We start from the raw sequence: 14,786 nt of genomic DNA, 5'->3' as shown, positions 1-14,786 counted from the left end.
TTTATGTAGCTTTTCATTTCGAGTATAAAAGACATCATTAAAATGTGCTTTAACTTCCATCACTGATAGAATGAAAAGGAGCTTTCCGTTTGCAATCAAGGTCGAATATTTGAATGTGAGGAGACTGTTTGCTACTAGAGTAGTACAAATACCAGAAGAAATTTGTCATTCAAGCAACCAGCTTTTTTTTTTTTGTCATTTTAAATTGATATCAAGGATTGCTTCAGAGAAATTGCCTCAGGTACTGCAGGTCTATTGAAATTTGCTTTTTTTAATCGAACTGGTCACCGAACCGCGTTCGTTATTTGGAGGCGGATAGTTTGAAAGCACTTTTTAAAACTGTTGTTGTGGAACAGGCTCCAAAAATCGCCCTTGTTGGGAGATCCGCGGTGCACCCGGGACCCCCGGCCCTCCCGCCCGCAGCCCGTTTCGGGGCCGCTTTCCTGGGGCCCCGCCCCCTCCCCGAGCCCCGCCCTCTGGCCCCGCCCTCGCCGCCCCTCCGCGCAGGCGCGCTGCTGCCTCAGAGCCGCGGGCGGGCGCTGCTTCACCGGGCGGCGTTGCGCGGGCGGCGGGAGGCCGAGGTGAGCCGGGGCCTGCCCGCCGCGGGCCGGCCGGTGGTGGTGCCGCCGGCAGCCCCGCGGTGGGTATTTACACGGCGCTCAGCCTATCGCCTCCGCCGGCTCCTCCCTGCGCCGGGGCGGGGAGGGCTCCGCGGGGGTACGGGGCGGGCCGGGCCTGCCCCGCCCTCACGCGGCGCTGCGTCCGGCGGAGCGGGGTCCCGCCAGCCTGGCCGTGTGCATCCGCGCGGGCCGGCTGCGGAGCGCAGGGCGTGAGGCGCCTCAGTGGAGGGAGGGAGGGAGGGGTGCGGCCGGGTTGGGCCTCCTGCAGCCGGCGGAGGGCGGCGGTGGGGGAGGCGGCACCGGCGGGCCTGGGCCCCGGGGAGCGCGTTACACGGTGCGTGCCCCCCTTCCCCCTTGGCGGTGCTCAGCGTTTGAGGGTGCCGGTGAGAGCTGCAGGTGTGCGCGCAGCCGGCTCTGTGCTGCCTGGCTTCGCCGTGTGCAGTGCATTGGGACAGGCGCGAATACTGACCTTCGGTTTAATGTGCTCTCAGTCCCTTAGACACAGTCCTCTGAAATTCATGAACCAGCATGCTTGGCAGAAGACCTAAAAAAAGTCCTCAGGCAAAGGGCCAGGGAGCTGCAGTTGCAAAGCAGGTAAGGAAGGCAAAGGGCCAGGGAGATGTGGTTGCAAAGCAGGCAGGGAAACCTCCTGCTGCTCTTCAGGATAGTCTAGTTCAGGTCTCTTACTGCTGTGTTCATGCTCGAATCTCCCATGCGTCAATAAGATATTGCAGGACCGTGAAAAAATTAAAGTTGCATGGTGCCTGTTTTCCTGCTTTCTCCTTTAGCACATTGTTCTTAAAAGTAAATATCTGATATGCAGCAGTGGAGGTCTTGCAGGGAAGCCACGATGTTGCAATGCTGTAATCTTTGCTTGAGACCTCATGACTCATGTTTATAGTAGTTTCCTACCCCAGCTATGCTGAGATTGAATAACAACTTCATTGACTATATTGAGGTTTTTCTTATGTCTCTGAGAAAACAGAAATAAGAAGACCAGAATATCAAGTAACAAATTCAGGGGTACATATGGGAGAACATTAGGGTGCTACACCAGAGACAGTGAATTTCCATTTTCCTTCGTATGGTCATTTTTTCTTGCAACAGTTAGACTGATAAGCCTATATCCCTCTCCTGTAGCTAAAAGTGAGCTTAGATGTGCATGTGTAGGGCTTTTTTTTTCATACTCCTTACCTTTGGATGTAGTTTTAGAGGCCTTGAGGGGAGAAACATGGTTTAGTTATGGCTGGCAGGTGCAGGAAGGCAGGCAAGTGTCAAAATTAGAAGTACAGCCAAGGCAAAACGCTAGGTAGAACAGTGGAAGAGATAGAGGTAAAAAACATGGTAGAACCAGAATGGAACTTCAGAAACTTTTGAAGGTAGAATAGAGGCAAGTAACATACAGAAAAGGAATAACTGATGAGAATACAGGGAAATATGAAAAGAGTTTGGAATAGCGTATGAGAATAGGGAAGATAGCTAAGATAGTATCTTTTGGTGATTTCCTAGAAACCATTATCCTCATACTGGAGGCAGAATGGTTTAGTTAGAGATCCATAATGTCACCATTGCTCTAATACGAAAGTTTGCGTTTCTCAGTTGGTGAGGTAGTATATAATTTAGTTCATTTGAAGAAGGGAGAAGATGAAAGGTGAAGATAGCTTTCCCCCTCCCCCCCAAAAAAAATCTCTAAAAATATAAAGAGTAAATAAAGGATCTGATTGACATATTTTACTAATTTCTGATTCAATACAGTTAGTTATGCAGCTTGTCATACTGCATGGAGGATTGTTTCTTGAAACAAATATGCTGATGGTTTGTTCACTTGCACATTAACTCAGTTTAAACTGTTCTTGTGCTATGTAGTGTATCATCTGTAAGGTTTTTATAACCTCTTTTTTCTGTTTTATTAAACATTTGTTTAATACTATTAAATTAACTGGAAATGTACCTTCCTGAACAGATTAAGAAACCTAGAGGTAGAACCACTGGATTCTGTTCTTGACTTCGTTTGTTGCTACACTTGCTTCGCTTTCTACACTTGCAGTGTAGTGATGAACAGATCACGTGTGCTTCTGATCCATTTTGCACATTGCTAAAAGGTGTATGTATGTTCCATAGAACTTGAATGTTTGGATCACCATTATAAATATTTCCTAATTAAATCTTGTTCTGACCTTCTTTCCATTCTGTCCAAGTCTGCAAATGTATTAGTTTTGTTTTGTGGAAGGGAGATGGGTAAGTTAGTGGGTGGCTAACCAATCTGCCCAGTGCCTTATGGAATGTTAGGGGCAGGATCGGGGCTAGTAAACAGCTGCTGATTTTGAATACCGTTCCTGGTCCTTAGAGTCGGTGTTTCCCAGCTGTTTCACATTCTCCTTCGGGATTATGAAAGGGTTCAGAGAGCAACAAAATATTTCAAGGCAGTAGCTACCAGCACCTCAGTTCCTACAGGGTTAAAAAAAAAGTTATTACTGATTCACACTAGTTGATAAACTGTCAGGCAGCTTCAGCTTCTGGCAGCACTTCCGATCCTCCATGGCAGGAGGAGATTGTTAACCCTTGTAATAACGACAACTTATTTTTATTCCTCGGCTTGAAAGGGGCTGAACTGCTGCCTGCTTGGCTATGCGAGGACCAATGAGCCAACAAGGGCTTGTGCTTTGAAAAAGGTTTATAAAAAAGCTTAGCACGCTTTGAATAAAAAATGTTGTTATTTCTGAGGCAGTTAGTATCTTAACCAGCAATATAAAAATCATGATACAATGGCGTCTTAGAAGAATACCTTTTAGAATAAGACCTCAGGGATTTCTCTGATACTTATGTCCTTTGACATGTTTTACAACAATTGAGTGATAACCCCCACCACTTTGTCAAATTCTGATTACTGTTATTAATAACATCCCAGAGATGCTGTTGCGTAGCTGATCTGTTCCAGACAGTTGATTGTTTTCTCCAGTGTAGTGTAGGCATTACTGGATCTGTAATGGCTGTGTTTCTCTGTGTGCGAGCATGCACCTTCCATGTGTTTATGATTATAGACTGAGATAATGAGAAGTACGGAACAGTTCTGTGTACGTAAATATAGCTTCTTCGGAGAGATAAGAGTGAAATCTCTGCAGTGTACGCAATCAGACCTGTATTATGTGAACGATGATTGAATATTTTTTAGTTTAGCTGTTACAGGAACTGCCCTGAACTTCCCTGATGTTATCTGCCTCACGAGGCTCAGTATATCAGACGTTTTGTTTTATCATGCCATGTCAGACTATTAGATAGGCTCGGTTTTAGGAAATCGTTGGTTGTGTAGAGTTTTAGAGGAAGTATTTGTGGCTTATTAAGATCTATGTGCCTTATTTCAGTTATGGGTGCCTTGTATGCATTGTTTTGGCCATAGGAATGGTATGATAGTGGGCTTTAAAAAAAAAGAACAGAATCTGGAATGCATGAAAAGTTTAAATAATTCATGCAATGCGATGTTTTTGGGTGTCATCTCTGTTCTAACTGCAGTATTTTTTTTCATTATTTTTGATTTTCCCTTGGCTCCAGCTCGGGCTGTTTGTAGATTTCAACCCTGAAGAGATGCTGCTGGGTGCAGAGGAAGGTGGGGATGATGGGGACCTAGAAGCAGAGCTTGCTGCCATCACAGGATCAAAGGTGAAAGAAGAGAAATCAAAACCAAAAGGGAAAAGTAAGTTAAAGTATCTGAATTTTATTTATTTACAACCTGAATAATTTATTAAAGATACCTATTTACGAATCACTGACGTGTCTAAAATGTTTTTTCATCACTGATAGAAGCTGAAATTGCAACTGCTCTTTCCTTTACTTTGAAAGGTTTAAGTTGTTACTCCACAAAAAGGGTAAGAGATTTTTTTTTTCTGTCCATGCTCTTGTAGACATGAGAAAAAGATATATGATGGCTGGCCAATTTAATGAGTAAATTAAGACATACTTGCTTAGCATATGAAGTCATAAAAAGGTGTAGTGGGTCCTTGGTGAATTCAAAATGGAAATTGTGTTTCTTGTGGAGGGAGAGTGGGTTGTTTGTTGTTTGGTGATTGTTCTGGTTTTCTTTAAAGACTGAACTTCCTGAATGAGCTTTACAGTTTTAGTTACTTGGAATCCGTAACCAAAACTGAATGCCCATTTAAGAGGGAGATCCTGGAACTGATGGAATTACCAGTAGAATCCTGTAACTTGTGTTATGCAGGAGGTTAGAGTGTCTCTTGGAATAGATTATTATTATTCTTAGTATTTTAATCACCTGTTAATTTTGTCTGATAGTGTTTGTGTGCAGCTAGGCGGTGTTCTACAGGATTGCTGTCATCTGCTGTAAATGAAGGCTGCTGCTGAGAGGGGCAGTCTCTAGTGAGCGTGCTCTGCCTCTAAACTGGTATACTTATTTATGGAGCTGCAGGGTGAGCTGGTTCAGGAAACTGATCCATAAAAATAAACTTCAGTTGTTGTGCTCGGTTTTCAGCTGAATCAGTTCCTTGATCTGGTTTGCTGCCTGCCTGTCTGAATGCTGCTGTGGTTGCAAGGGAGGAGTGGCAGCAAGTGGTTGAGATGGGACAAGGAGAATGGGACTTGCTACAGGTGTGTGAGCAGGTGCTGGAAAGAAGGGTTAGTGCAACTGCAGCCTTATTTGCAGCTCTGCAGTAATTTGCCTGTAATATTTGAAGGGACTTCACACAGAGCAATAGGGAAATGAAGAATTTTAAAATATTTAGAAAAAGTGGCTGTCTAAACACTGAAATTGACGAGACAGAGGAGGTGTTTGTATCTAAAACTAAATTCTAAATCATTTCCACTCTCCAGATTTCAGGATTATAGTAAACCCTTAAAGCCAATAAGCATAATTGTACTAATAAGCCCAGTGGCAGAACTGCTGCTGCCAAACATAGGTTACTCACAGTTAAAACATGCAGGGTAGTGTTTTGAGGAGGAATCTGTGTGTCAGGAGCTCTTGAATTGCTGTCAGTTTTTCAAGTGCTGACATCCTTCTCGCCCTGATCTTGTCACTTAATGAGTTTTTTCAGTCTCTTTATTCGTAAGAGGGAAATGACACTTCAGACAGTGCAAAATTCACACTTACTATGCCTTCTAAAGGTATGTGTTATGGCTCGTAAAACTGTTTTCCAAAATCATTTACAGCTATTCTGTTTTCCTGGTAGGATTGGGAGTATATAGATTAGAAGCTTGTGAAAGATGAACAACTGGACAGCTGGCACTGGGGATTCATGAGACCTGGTACAGAGCAGTGATGGAAACATGGTGCATGATGAGGGCAGGATGGTGGCTGGTTCGTAGAAACAAGGAGGGTACAGTAAGGACAGGGGAGAAACAGATCCTGTCTGGGCAAGGAGGGAAAAAAGGGACCCAGTACAATACGTACTAGTGCTCAGTTTTTGGCTGAGCACAAGGTGCAATAATTCACTCCTGAATTTACATTCTAGAGCTCTGATGGAGGGAGGGAGAAGTGATCTCTCTCTCTCTAGCTTGAAGATGCAGGCAGCAAAAGCTGTACTGTTGCAACATCTTAAGTACAGAGGTCTCTGCTGTCTGTGACTGATAAATGCCAGTTGGTCAGCCACTCGGGTGTTGGAAATTGTAGCCTCAACTTGCCATACTGGATTAGAACTGAACCAACCATCTGAGGAGGCTTGCTTGGTTTTTTAGCCTCTAGTGGGGCTTTCTTGTAAGGGACACTGACCCCTGAAGTTCAACCAGTTGCCTTTGGATATGGCCTGCTATCCTAGTTGCAGAGCTTTGCTAAGGGTCAGATATATCAGCAACATGTTTGGTACAGATTCTGAAGCACTGATATGGTAATTTAAATTATTTGAACAGAAAGAGCTTTGTATCTGGGTTAATTTTCAGCTGATTCAGCAAATGCAGGAGAAGGATGGGATCTATTTTAAATCCATTTAAATTGACTGTAAAACTCTGTCCCAAAGATGTATATTTTATGCAACATTTACTGACACTGGTGAGTCATAGTCATATGTCTGCATAGGAAAGTATCAGTGACGTTTATGTGTACAGTTGGGATTTGTGTGCAAATAGCTTCACCTTTGAGAGTGCGTGGAGGAAGTTGATAGTTAAGGAAGATGTGGTTGGGAGCATTAAGTAGAGATGAGAACTTGGCAAGGAGGAATTAAGTAGAGTTTTCAAGGTAAAGACCAGCAGGTTGAAGAGAAATTGCACAACAAAGTAGCCGAGAAAGATTTGGAACAGGGAAAATCTCATGGGCATGAGACAGTCATGCAGAAAATGCAGAAGTGTAGCTGGGCAGAAGAAACAGCCCTTTTTCTGATTTGCTTAGCAGTTCTCTGTGCCAGTGTTCTGCTGCTGCTTTCGAGATCAGGACAAGTGTGATGCCTTGATTTGGAGCCTTCTATTTTTGTATGCCAAATGTGGCACTGCAGTGGTATTTGATGTATAAAACAAGTAGCTTCTCAAGGTAGAAAGATTTTCTGTTCTTCCTTCCTTGCTGTCTTCAAACATAGGGAGAGTTTGCTGTGCCTCCTTGCTTGTCATGTTAATGGCCACTGGTTTGTCTTTAGGCTTGTGTTGTTCAGTATGTCTCTAAAGTTGATGTTGATGTGCGTTATCAGATTCAAAGTATAAATATGTACCCAGTTTAACATGAGGCGGAGAGAGACAGACATTCTTCTGCTTCAGACTGTGGACTGAGAAAATGGATCAACGGTTGGAGTCTCAAGTGTACAAAACTCTAGTGATTTAGTTAATTGTAGTTCAGTTGGGAACTCTTTGACCTCAGCACTATTTATGGTAAATGCCTTGAACTTTGTTCTGATTCATGGCTGTATGTGCTGTTGTAATACACACAATAACATATTTTTGGCTTTGAAAGAAAACGTGAACTTAAGTTTTACTGGCAGGTGTGCTGGGATGTTTAATGCAAGTGTTTGCATCTCATGCATTTAACTATTGGGATAACTCAGTTATATCCATACGTGCAGATCTTTGGGAACTAGAGTACTTTTAACTCAAGTTACCTCAACATGCGGGAGAGAGAAAAGGGACAGAAGTGGAAAAAAGTAGTAGTTTGTTGGCACTCATGGATGGATGGATGTGGACCACTTCTGTTCCATATGGAGTCAGAATTTATTCTGTTGGTCATGGACTATAGCAGGAGTGAATTACATTTTGTTGGGGTAAACTGACATAAGACAAAGGATGCAGAACAGAAAGACCTGATGAGAATGCTGAGTCCAGGCCTTGCTAATATGGACAATCATGTCATAAATACCTTTCATAAATATCTAGCATCAGCTTAAAACTAGTTCAGATGTTTGTTCCTACTGAGGACAAAGACTGTTTCAGTAATTCCCTTTCATGGGTAGAAAGTTCTAATCAGATTGATTCATCAACAAGTTTGTATTAATTTTCTTTTGTGCCACCATTGATTTTTATATTAACTGAGGAATACAGTTTTGACATAACATATGAGAATAGGAGTGTTCTCCAGTTTTTCCCTGGAAAATGGAAGTCTTCCATGATGACAAAGTTTCTGTTACTAGTTATTTTTGTAAATAATATCGGAGAAGTACTTACCTGTATCTTAAATCAGCCTAGGAGCTTGAGGTGACTTCTGGTAATTTTTCCCTGAAGCCGTTGTTTCATCCGGTCCTACTTGTCTGTCTTACTCAATCTGAAGTGTCATTACTGTGCAGACCTACCACAGTATCTTTTTCTTTTGTGGTTAAGCTTTCTGAGCACTGTTGTGTTTCACCATACCTGCTAGTCTATCATGGTGCTTATGGTTTTGCTGTTTAGGCTCCTTGTATTAGTAAACAAATGTTGTTTCTCCCTGACACCTAAATTCTGAGCTAGGTTAATGGGTGCAGTCATTACCCTTGTGTTATTGCCTGCCTTCACTCTTACTCTCCGAAAGGCTGGCATTGCTTTTTTTCTGGATGCTCACTGCCCCAGTCTTTGCCCTTTATCCATGAGTATACCCATATTTACCTATGACACTGTCAAGTAAAGGGGCAGCAATTGGAAAAATCACTGCTCTCTTTCACTCCTTTGTAATTAGAAGCTGCCTAACTGTTACTTAGAGTTTATGGCTCATTGTGGTTTCTTTTTACAGCTCCTCTGCCCATGGATCATATTGAAAAGATGGCTGCAGAGTGTATGAAGGACCTGAATGAAGATGAGGAGGAAGAAGCAGACGATGAAGACTTGGAGGAAGATACAGACCTGTTGGTATGCGTAACTTTGTTAGCAAAAAGTTTTAGTATATCTTTCGGATTTTTTTTAAAAAACAACTGCATTTAACAAAATGTCTGTTAACTTTGTGGTGAGAAGCTAAAATATTGCAAAAGCATTCCATCACGGCTTTGCAAGATCCAACTCCCTGCGCACCAGAGTAAGAGAATTTCCTAACTAACATTCGTGTGTGTGAGGGTCTTAGAGAAGTCGGGGGAACAGCAGGAATCCCATTCCATGTCAGCTAGTGAAATACAGCCAGGGACATTCTCCTTGAAGTGATGTCTGTCACCATTTTGCTACTGTTTCGAGTAGTGCTTGACCTGAGAGAATATCTCCCAAGAAATTCTTTCTCATTTCAGTGAATGATCTAGTTGGCAGAGCTTACAGAAGGAGTGTTAAGCAGTGTTTTTGACTGCCATTTTTAATAGATGCTTTTTGGAAATTCCAAATTTGGGTTTGAATGATCTTTATAAAAGTACCTCTCTGAACTTCTCCAGCTTCAGATCTCTAGCCACAAACTTGTGTGGTGATCCTGGAGTTGCAGTGTGGCTTTTGAGGGGTATCTGGCTTCCTGTTGGGAATAGATTTGGAACCAGTTTCATTTTAAAATAAAAAATAAAATAAAATAAATTATCAGAATATAAGCTATTTATCTCTGTTTGGGTTCAAGGTCTATCCAAAGGTTTTGGAGCTTGAGACAATTTTATTTTGTCTTTTGAGGAAATAGGAAACTTTGAAGAAAAGCCTTTTGTTGTTTTTTTACTTTAGGCAGAATTGCAAGAAGTTCTAGGGGAAGAACGTGAGACAGGAAGCTGTGAGGATGAAAAGATAGCCCTGGAGCCATCCACAGCTGAAACAGAAAATGAGGAACCTGAACTGCAACCACAGGTAGGAAAGAGCTTCGTGTTTGTGACAGTTTTGCTGAATCACTGTTGTCATGCAGCTTATATGAGGGTCACAAACAAGGATCTAGAGAGAGGTTGTCTTGTCCTCCAGGGAAGGAAAAACTGCACTATTGCTGTCTTCTCTGTGGAAACCAATGCTGTATTGATACAGTTGAATTTTTTGCTTTGTTCAGAGGATGATTTTTAATGTTAGCATAGAATTAAGGAGATAACTGGTTGGAATCAAGCATATCTTGTCCCTCATTATACATGTGATCATGCAGACTGCAGTTCAGGCTTCCAGGGTTCATACCTTCTCCCTCAGAGCATTGAGCATCTTTGCGGACTTTTTCTGAACAGCATTAGCTTTCTGAGCTTAATTTGTCAATCCTCATGCAGTCGAATCCTTTATTCTATTGCTGCCATGTTTCTGCTGTGTGCTACAGATTCCAGTGCCCTTGTGCATTGGGCCCATTAACAGATGGGTCCAAGAGTGTTTCTATAGAGATAATGGCAATAATTACATCAGTAGCCATCTGAAAGGTCTCTGTAGCTGTCGAGTGTGTCTAAGTAGCTACTCATAACTTTGCTTAGGCTGCTTTTGTGAGAGAACTAATTCCAGGCTGGAGGAGGAGGAAAAAGAGCTCTTGTAGTAAAACCAGGCTGAAGAAGCCCAGAAGGGAGTAAACTAGTGTGTTTTAAAAATAAGAAAAGAAAAAGTCAAGAATTGTGCCAAAATACCTCTTCACACCCTCTGTTGTGTGGTGTTTGAGAGACTTTACTGTTCTCTTCACCTACTCCCTAACCACATGGCTCCAATTACCCTGTGACTGTGAGTTTTCTAAATGTCTCCACCCATTCTTCTCTATTACGCCTTTGAGAGCAAGCCCAGAGGTGGATCCAGGGACCGTTAGCGTGGTACAAGTGCTCCTCTGTTTGAGAGACTGTTCCGTGCTTGCGCTCTCGATTAGCGGGAGCGTGTGTAGAAGGAGGAGTGTTTGTTTTTCAGTGCTGTGGGAAAATTCGTATAGTTGGATGAAGTAAGTTTTCTTGATTCGTTTTATTATTTTTTCTGAGACCACCTCACTTCCTGCTGTCACCAGTGAGCTGCAACAGACAATAGAGAAGAGAATTGCTAACTATAGGACAGCAATTTCTAACGCGAGGGAGTCAGGAGAGAGTGCCAAGATACGCCGATACGAAAGAGGCCTTAAGGTAAGTTGTGTTCATCAGGTATGTGAATGAGGGGGAGGCGAAGTCAGTTCTCTGCAGTGTAGTTGAGAGTCTTTCCAGATGTGTGAATTTGTTGGAGAGAAATTCTAACGTGCTGCCTTGAGTTACTTTAAAAACATTTCTTGTTACTTATTACTGATCTGATGTAACAAACGCACAGATAAAGTGTAACTTCAGATGTTTGTGTTACCAGCGTTTGTGGTAAACGCTGGTGTTAAACCCACCCGTCTAGGTCTGAATTTGAACTGTGATGACTGCTCAGGGTTACCTTAAAGCAAAGTTTAGGAGCTTTCCTAGCATGTATACCTTCCAGTTCATCACGGATGCCTTCCCTTAAGTACTAACCTTCCCCTCAGTTCTGTGAGACAAAGGAAGGTGACGCTTTTCCAGAGTGTGTTGACTGTGCTTGAAAATGTATAGAAGAGTATTTTTCATTAAGGCAATTAAAAATTGCAGCAAGGAGCGTTTTCTTCAGCTTTGCTTCTTTTCAGCCAGGTGGCGTGCTTGGAGTTGGTAGTGCTTGGTGGTTACCGCTGTGCAGTGCCTTCATTTCCCTGTCTGCTTTCTTGCCTCACCTCTGCCAGCAGCCAGCTCTGTCTCATTGACCAAAGCTTTATAGCTCGGCACTGTCCACAGGGGGAAAAATGTAACGTGTCCATAGCTGCCAAGTGTCTCAGGGTACAAAGGGAACAACCGAGGCCAAACCCAGGGGAGGAGATGCACAAGAAAGGAAATGTCTGTATGTGTCCACTGCCTGCTAGCTCTGAAAGGAATGTACGTGAACCACCTGACCTTTCAAAGAGCAAGAGGGATGGGCAAACCGGTTTATTTCACCCAATGACGAAGCTTAGTGTGCTGCTTGCCACTTCCTTTATTTTTCAAGATAGGGAGTTTCCCTGTGCCTAAGCGGTGTAACTAAGGATAATAGACTAGATCTCACTTCACAGCTCACAGTTCTTTAATTAGCAAAATGACATGCCAACAAACGGCAAGTTGTCTCTTGTACGTAGTTCCTGGAACTGTGACCTTTAATCTCAGCATTTAATTCCAGTTCCAGTCAATCTGTCATCCCACACGTGGAGAAGAGAGAGCTGCGTGTGGGTTGCTGTACTGGTCTGATCCTCAATCTCACATGCAATCAGTCCAAAGTATCTCTGCCACTGTTGCTTAATAGGTCAAACAATGTCATGGCTAACCAAAAATAGCAGCTATTCTGACACTGATGAGATTTTGTTTTGTTGTTGTTTTGGTTTTGTTGTGCTTTCCCTTTCTTCTGTGGAAGATGAAAGAAGTAAAACTTTTTTTTTTTTGCTTAAAGTGCATGGTGATCTTTTGTCTGAATCTTAAATTAAAATAAAAATACTGAGGAATGTAATATTTGTGGTGGAGGAAGAGTTTTAAACAAATGAGCAGCAGTTAACCCATGTTACAGATGGTGAGTGCTTCTTGCCATAGTTCACCAGCTGAAGCTCTGTTTCCTTTGTTAGTATTTAGTGGCTTTTCTCCTTGCATTAAATAGATATGCCGGCTCCTTCCTTCCCTGAATCCACATTTGAGTAGTGTATTTTATTTTGTTTTAAAGACATAAAATCCATCTACAGTGGGTATAAATGGCTTCCTTGGTGACTTTCTGTGACAAAGCTGAGTGGACCATATCAGCTATCCAATAATTCCAGGTGTTGAGGTATTTGTAGTTACGTAGTTTGGTAACAAGTGCTTTGCATTGTGTTTCTCTGATAATTGGACACCTTTCACTAGCGCTGAAGTTAGCGTTGCAGAAAAATAGGGAGCTAAAGGGCAGCAATCTGTAGTGGTGTGTGTAATAGATTCCATCACATTTAAGGGAATGAATTTGTGTTTTAATGATTTTATGCTAGTAGTATGTTTGATGAAAATGCCTATTGACTTTGCTGTTCCATCTCTGCCAGACACTGGAAACCATGCTGGGTGCAGTGAAGAAAGGCAAAAAAATCAGTGAGGAAGAAATGCCACCTCCTGTTGCAACAGGAAAGAGTTCTTCTCACTTATCTCAAGCCACGGGAGTTGAGCTAGAGAATTCAGGAGATTTAGTCGATGTCCTGCCAGAGAATAAAGCTGAGTCTGGTGCAAATGATGAGGCAGTGCAGCATCTGGAATCAGAGTCTCTGCAGGGTCATGCTGCTTCTAGTCCTGCCGTGGAAACAGGTACCATGATCTGAGAGGATACGCAGTTGCAACACTATTTTCATGTTACATCTTTCTTGATGTTTCTGTTGCATAGCAAAGCACTGCTTATGTCAGAAATTCCCTGCTAAATGTTTCAGATAGAGTCATCAGTGGGATGCTGAATTTCTGGCAGTGGAATCAGTTGTTATAGAGCTCTTATATGCTGAATCAGTGTCTTTCGCTTAACTTTTCCCAGGCCTCAGTTTCTCCTCCAATATTGTGACATGTGGAATTCCATGCATTAAAGAGTTTTGAGATACTGACTGAAAGACTTTGTTGTTTGTTGTTCTTTTTTTTCACTTGGGAAAAGTGAGATTATTGTGTCTGTTAGGACTTCTGGAGACTGGAGGAAAAAGGGCTTTTGTAAGAGGGCTGTATGATTCAAAGCAAAAGAGGACAAATGTAGGTTTGAATAGATGGACATAGCAAGGGATGCACGTTTTGTGTGCTCTGTGTAAGTCTCTCAGCATTGTTTCATTCTCACAGATCTCCAGAGCAGCAACACACGAGCAATGCTACTTATGAGGCAGAAGGAGTATAAATTAGCAGCTCTAAAAGCCAAGCAGCAAGGGGACCTGGAGAAAGCAAAGGAATACATGAGGGCAGGCAAGGTATGCACACAAAAGTCCTGCATGCTAAACATATCCTATGCTGTACCCATATGCACTGAGTGTCAAATATTCATTGTGTCAGCTAGCAGATCTTGGACATACTAGAATAAATCTTCTGGGGTTTGTTTTTTCTGCATTAGAAATTTAATGTGGTCTTAGAAGCTTTGGACAGTGGGCAGCCGATAGACCTCCAGAATATGCCTCCGTCTCCTCAGGGTAAGACTCGTCTTACGAAAACCTTTTTAGAAGTCTCTCTATGCTATAATGGAATGATTCTGCGTTTGATTGCAAAACTATAAGAGGAGTTGAAGATCACTTAGGTCTGAGGCTTACTGCATATTCAAACTGTAATCAAGAACAACGAAGAAAAATGAGGTATCATTATTTATATTGAAGTTACTGTCTGAATTGCAAGTTCAAGTAAGTATCGATGTCTAATATTCCTGTTTTCATAACTTTAGATAATAGCAACCAGTATTTGAATTGGAAGGGAAAGAAGAACTGGAAGGGTAATGGCACATTCTTAAAAGTTACTGTGATATTTGATGGTGGTGTATGTTTCAACTGAACTTCATAACATTCAGATTAAGAGATTAACAAACAAATTGCAGTGCGGTAAAGTCTACATTTTAAAGCAAGTTACCAATATTAAGGATACTTCAATCCTTGTAAGACAGTTGGGTTTTTTTTAAATAGATCTAGTATCACCACCAATAATTAATATTTGGTCTATGCAACTCGGTGTTTTAAACAATTCACTTTAGTAGACTATTTTATTCTAAGAAACTAAATGACAGATTATTTTGTTTTAATAAATCATGAGATTTATGACTCCTTAAGTTATAAATTTATCACCAAATGGCATTAGAGAGAAACTTCACCCATGATATAATCTTGCCTTAAAAGTGCAAGATTTTTGCAGCGGATATTTTTGTAGTTTTCTGAAATAACTGTTATACAATGCCAGAAACTTGGGTGTCTGAATAGAT

The 14,786-nt window shown here is 42.0% G+C and overlaps 1 protein-coding gene across 4 annotated transcripts in view; it reads left to right on the top strand.

Moving 5' to 3' along the window:
- Nucleotides 1-543: 543 nt before the first annotated feature.
- Nucleotides 544-14,786, top strand: part of CC2D1B (coiled-coil and C2 domain containing 1B) — a 35,395-nt gene continuing 21,152 nt past the window's right edge. For 3 of the 4 annotated variants that reach the window (XM_086617720.1, XM_086617723.1, XM_086617722.1), the window contains exons 1-9: nt 544-581; nt 1,112-1,214; nt 4,170-4,311; nt 8,743-8,858; nt 9,633-9,752; nt 10,826-10,963; nt 12,910-13,165; nt 13,673-13,797; nt 13,938-14,013. In XM_086617720.1, the coding sequence (XP_086473846.1) occupies nt 1,149-1,214; nt 4,170-4,311; nt 8,743-8,858; nt 9,633-9,752; nt 10,826-10,963; nt 12,910-13,165; nt 13,673-13,797; nt 13,938-14,013 (1,039 nt within the window). In that variant the 5' untranslated portion in view covers nt 544-581; nt 1,112-1,148. Of the gene's footprint in view, nt 582-935; nt 955-1,111; nt 1,215-4,169; nt 4,312-8,742; nt 8,859-9,632; nt 9,753-10,825; nt 10,964-12,909; nt 13,166-13,672; nt 13,798-13,937; nt 14,014-14,786 lie in introns of those variants that run through there. The other variant, XM_086617721.1, reaches the window with a different exon arrangement.

Source organism: Tauraco erythrolophus, chromosome 10, assembly GCF_009769465.1.
Source record: "Tauraco erythrolophus isolate bTauEry1 chromosome 10, bTauEry1.pri, whole genome shotgun sequence".
Taxonomy (NCBI): domain Eukaryota; kingdom Metazoa; phylum Chordata; class Aves; order Musophagiformes; family Musophagidae; genus Tauraco; species Tauraco erythrolophus.
Note: the sequence above shows the minus strand (reverse complement) of the source record. Positions and strands in the feature narration are given on the sequence as shown.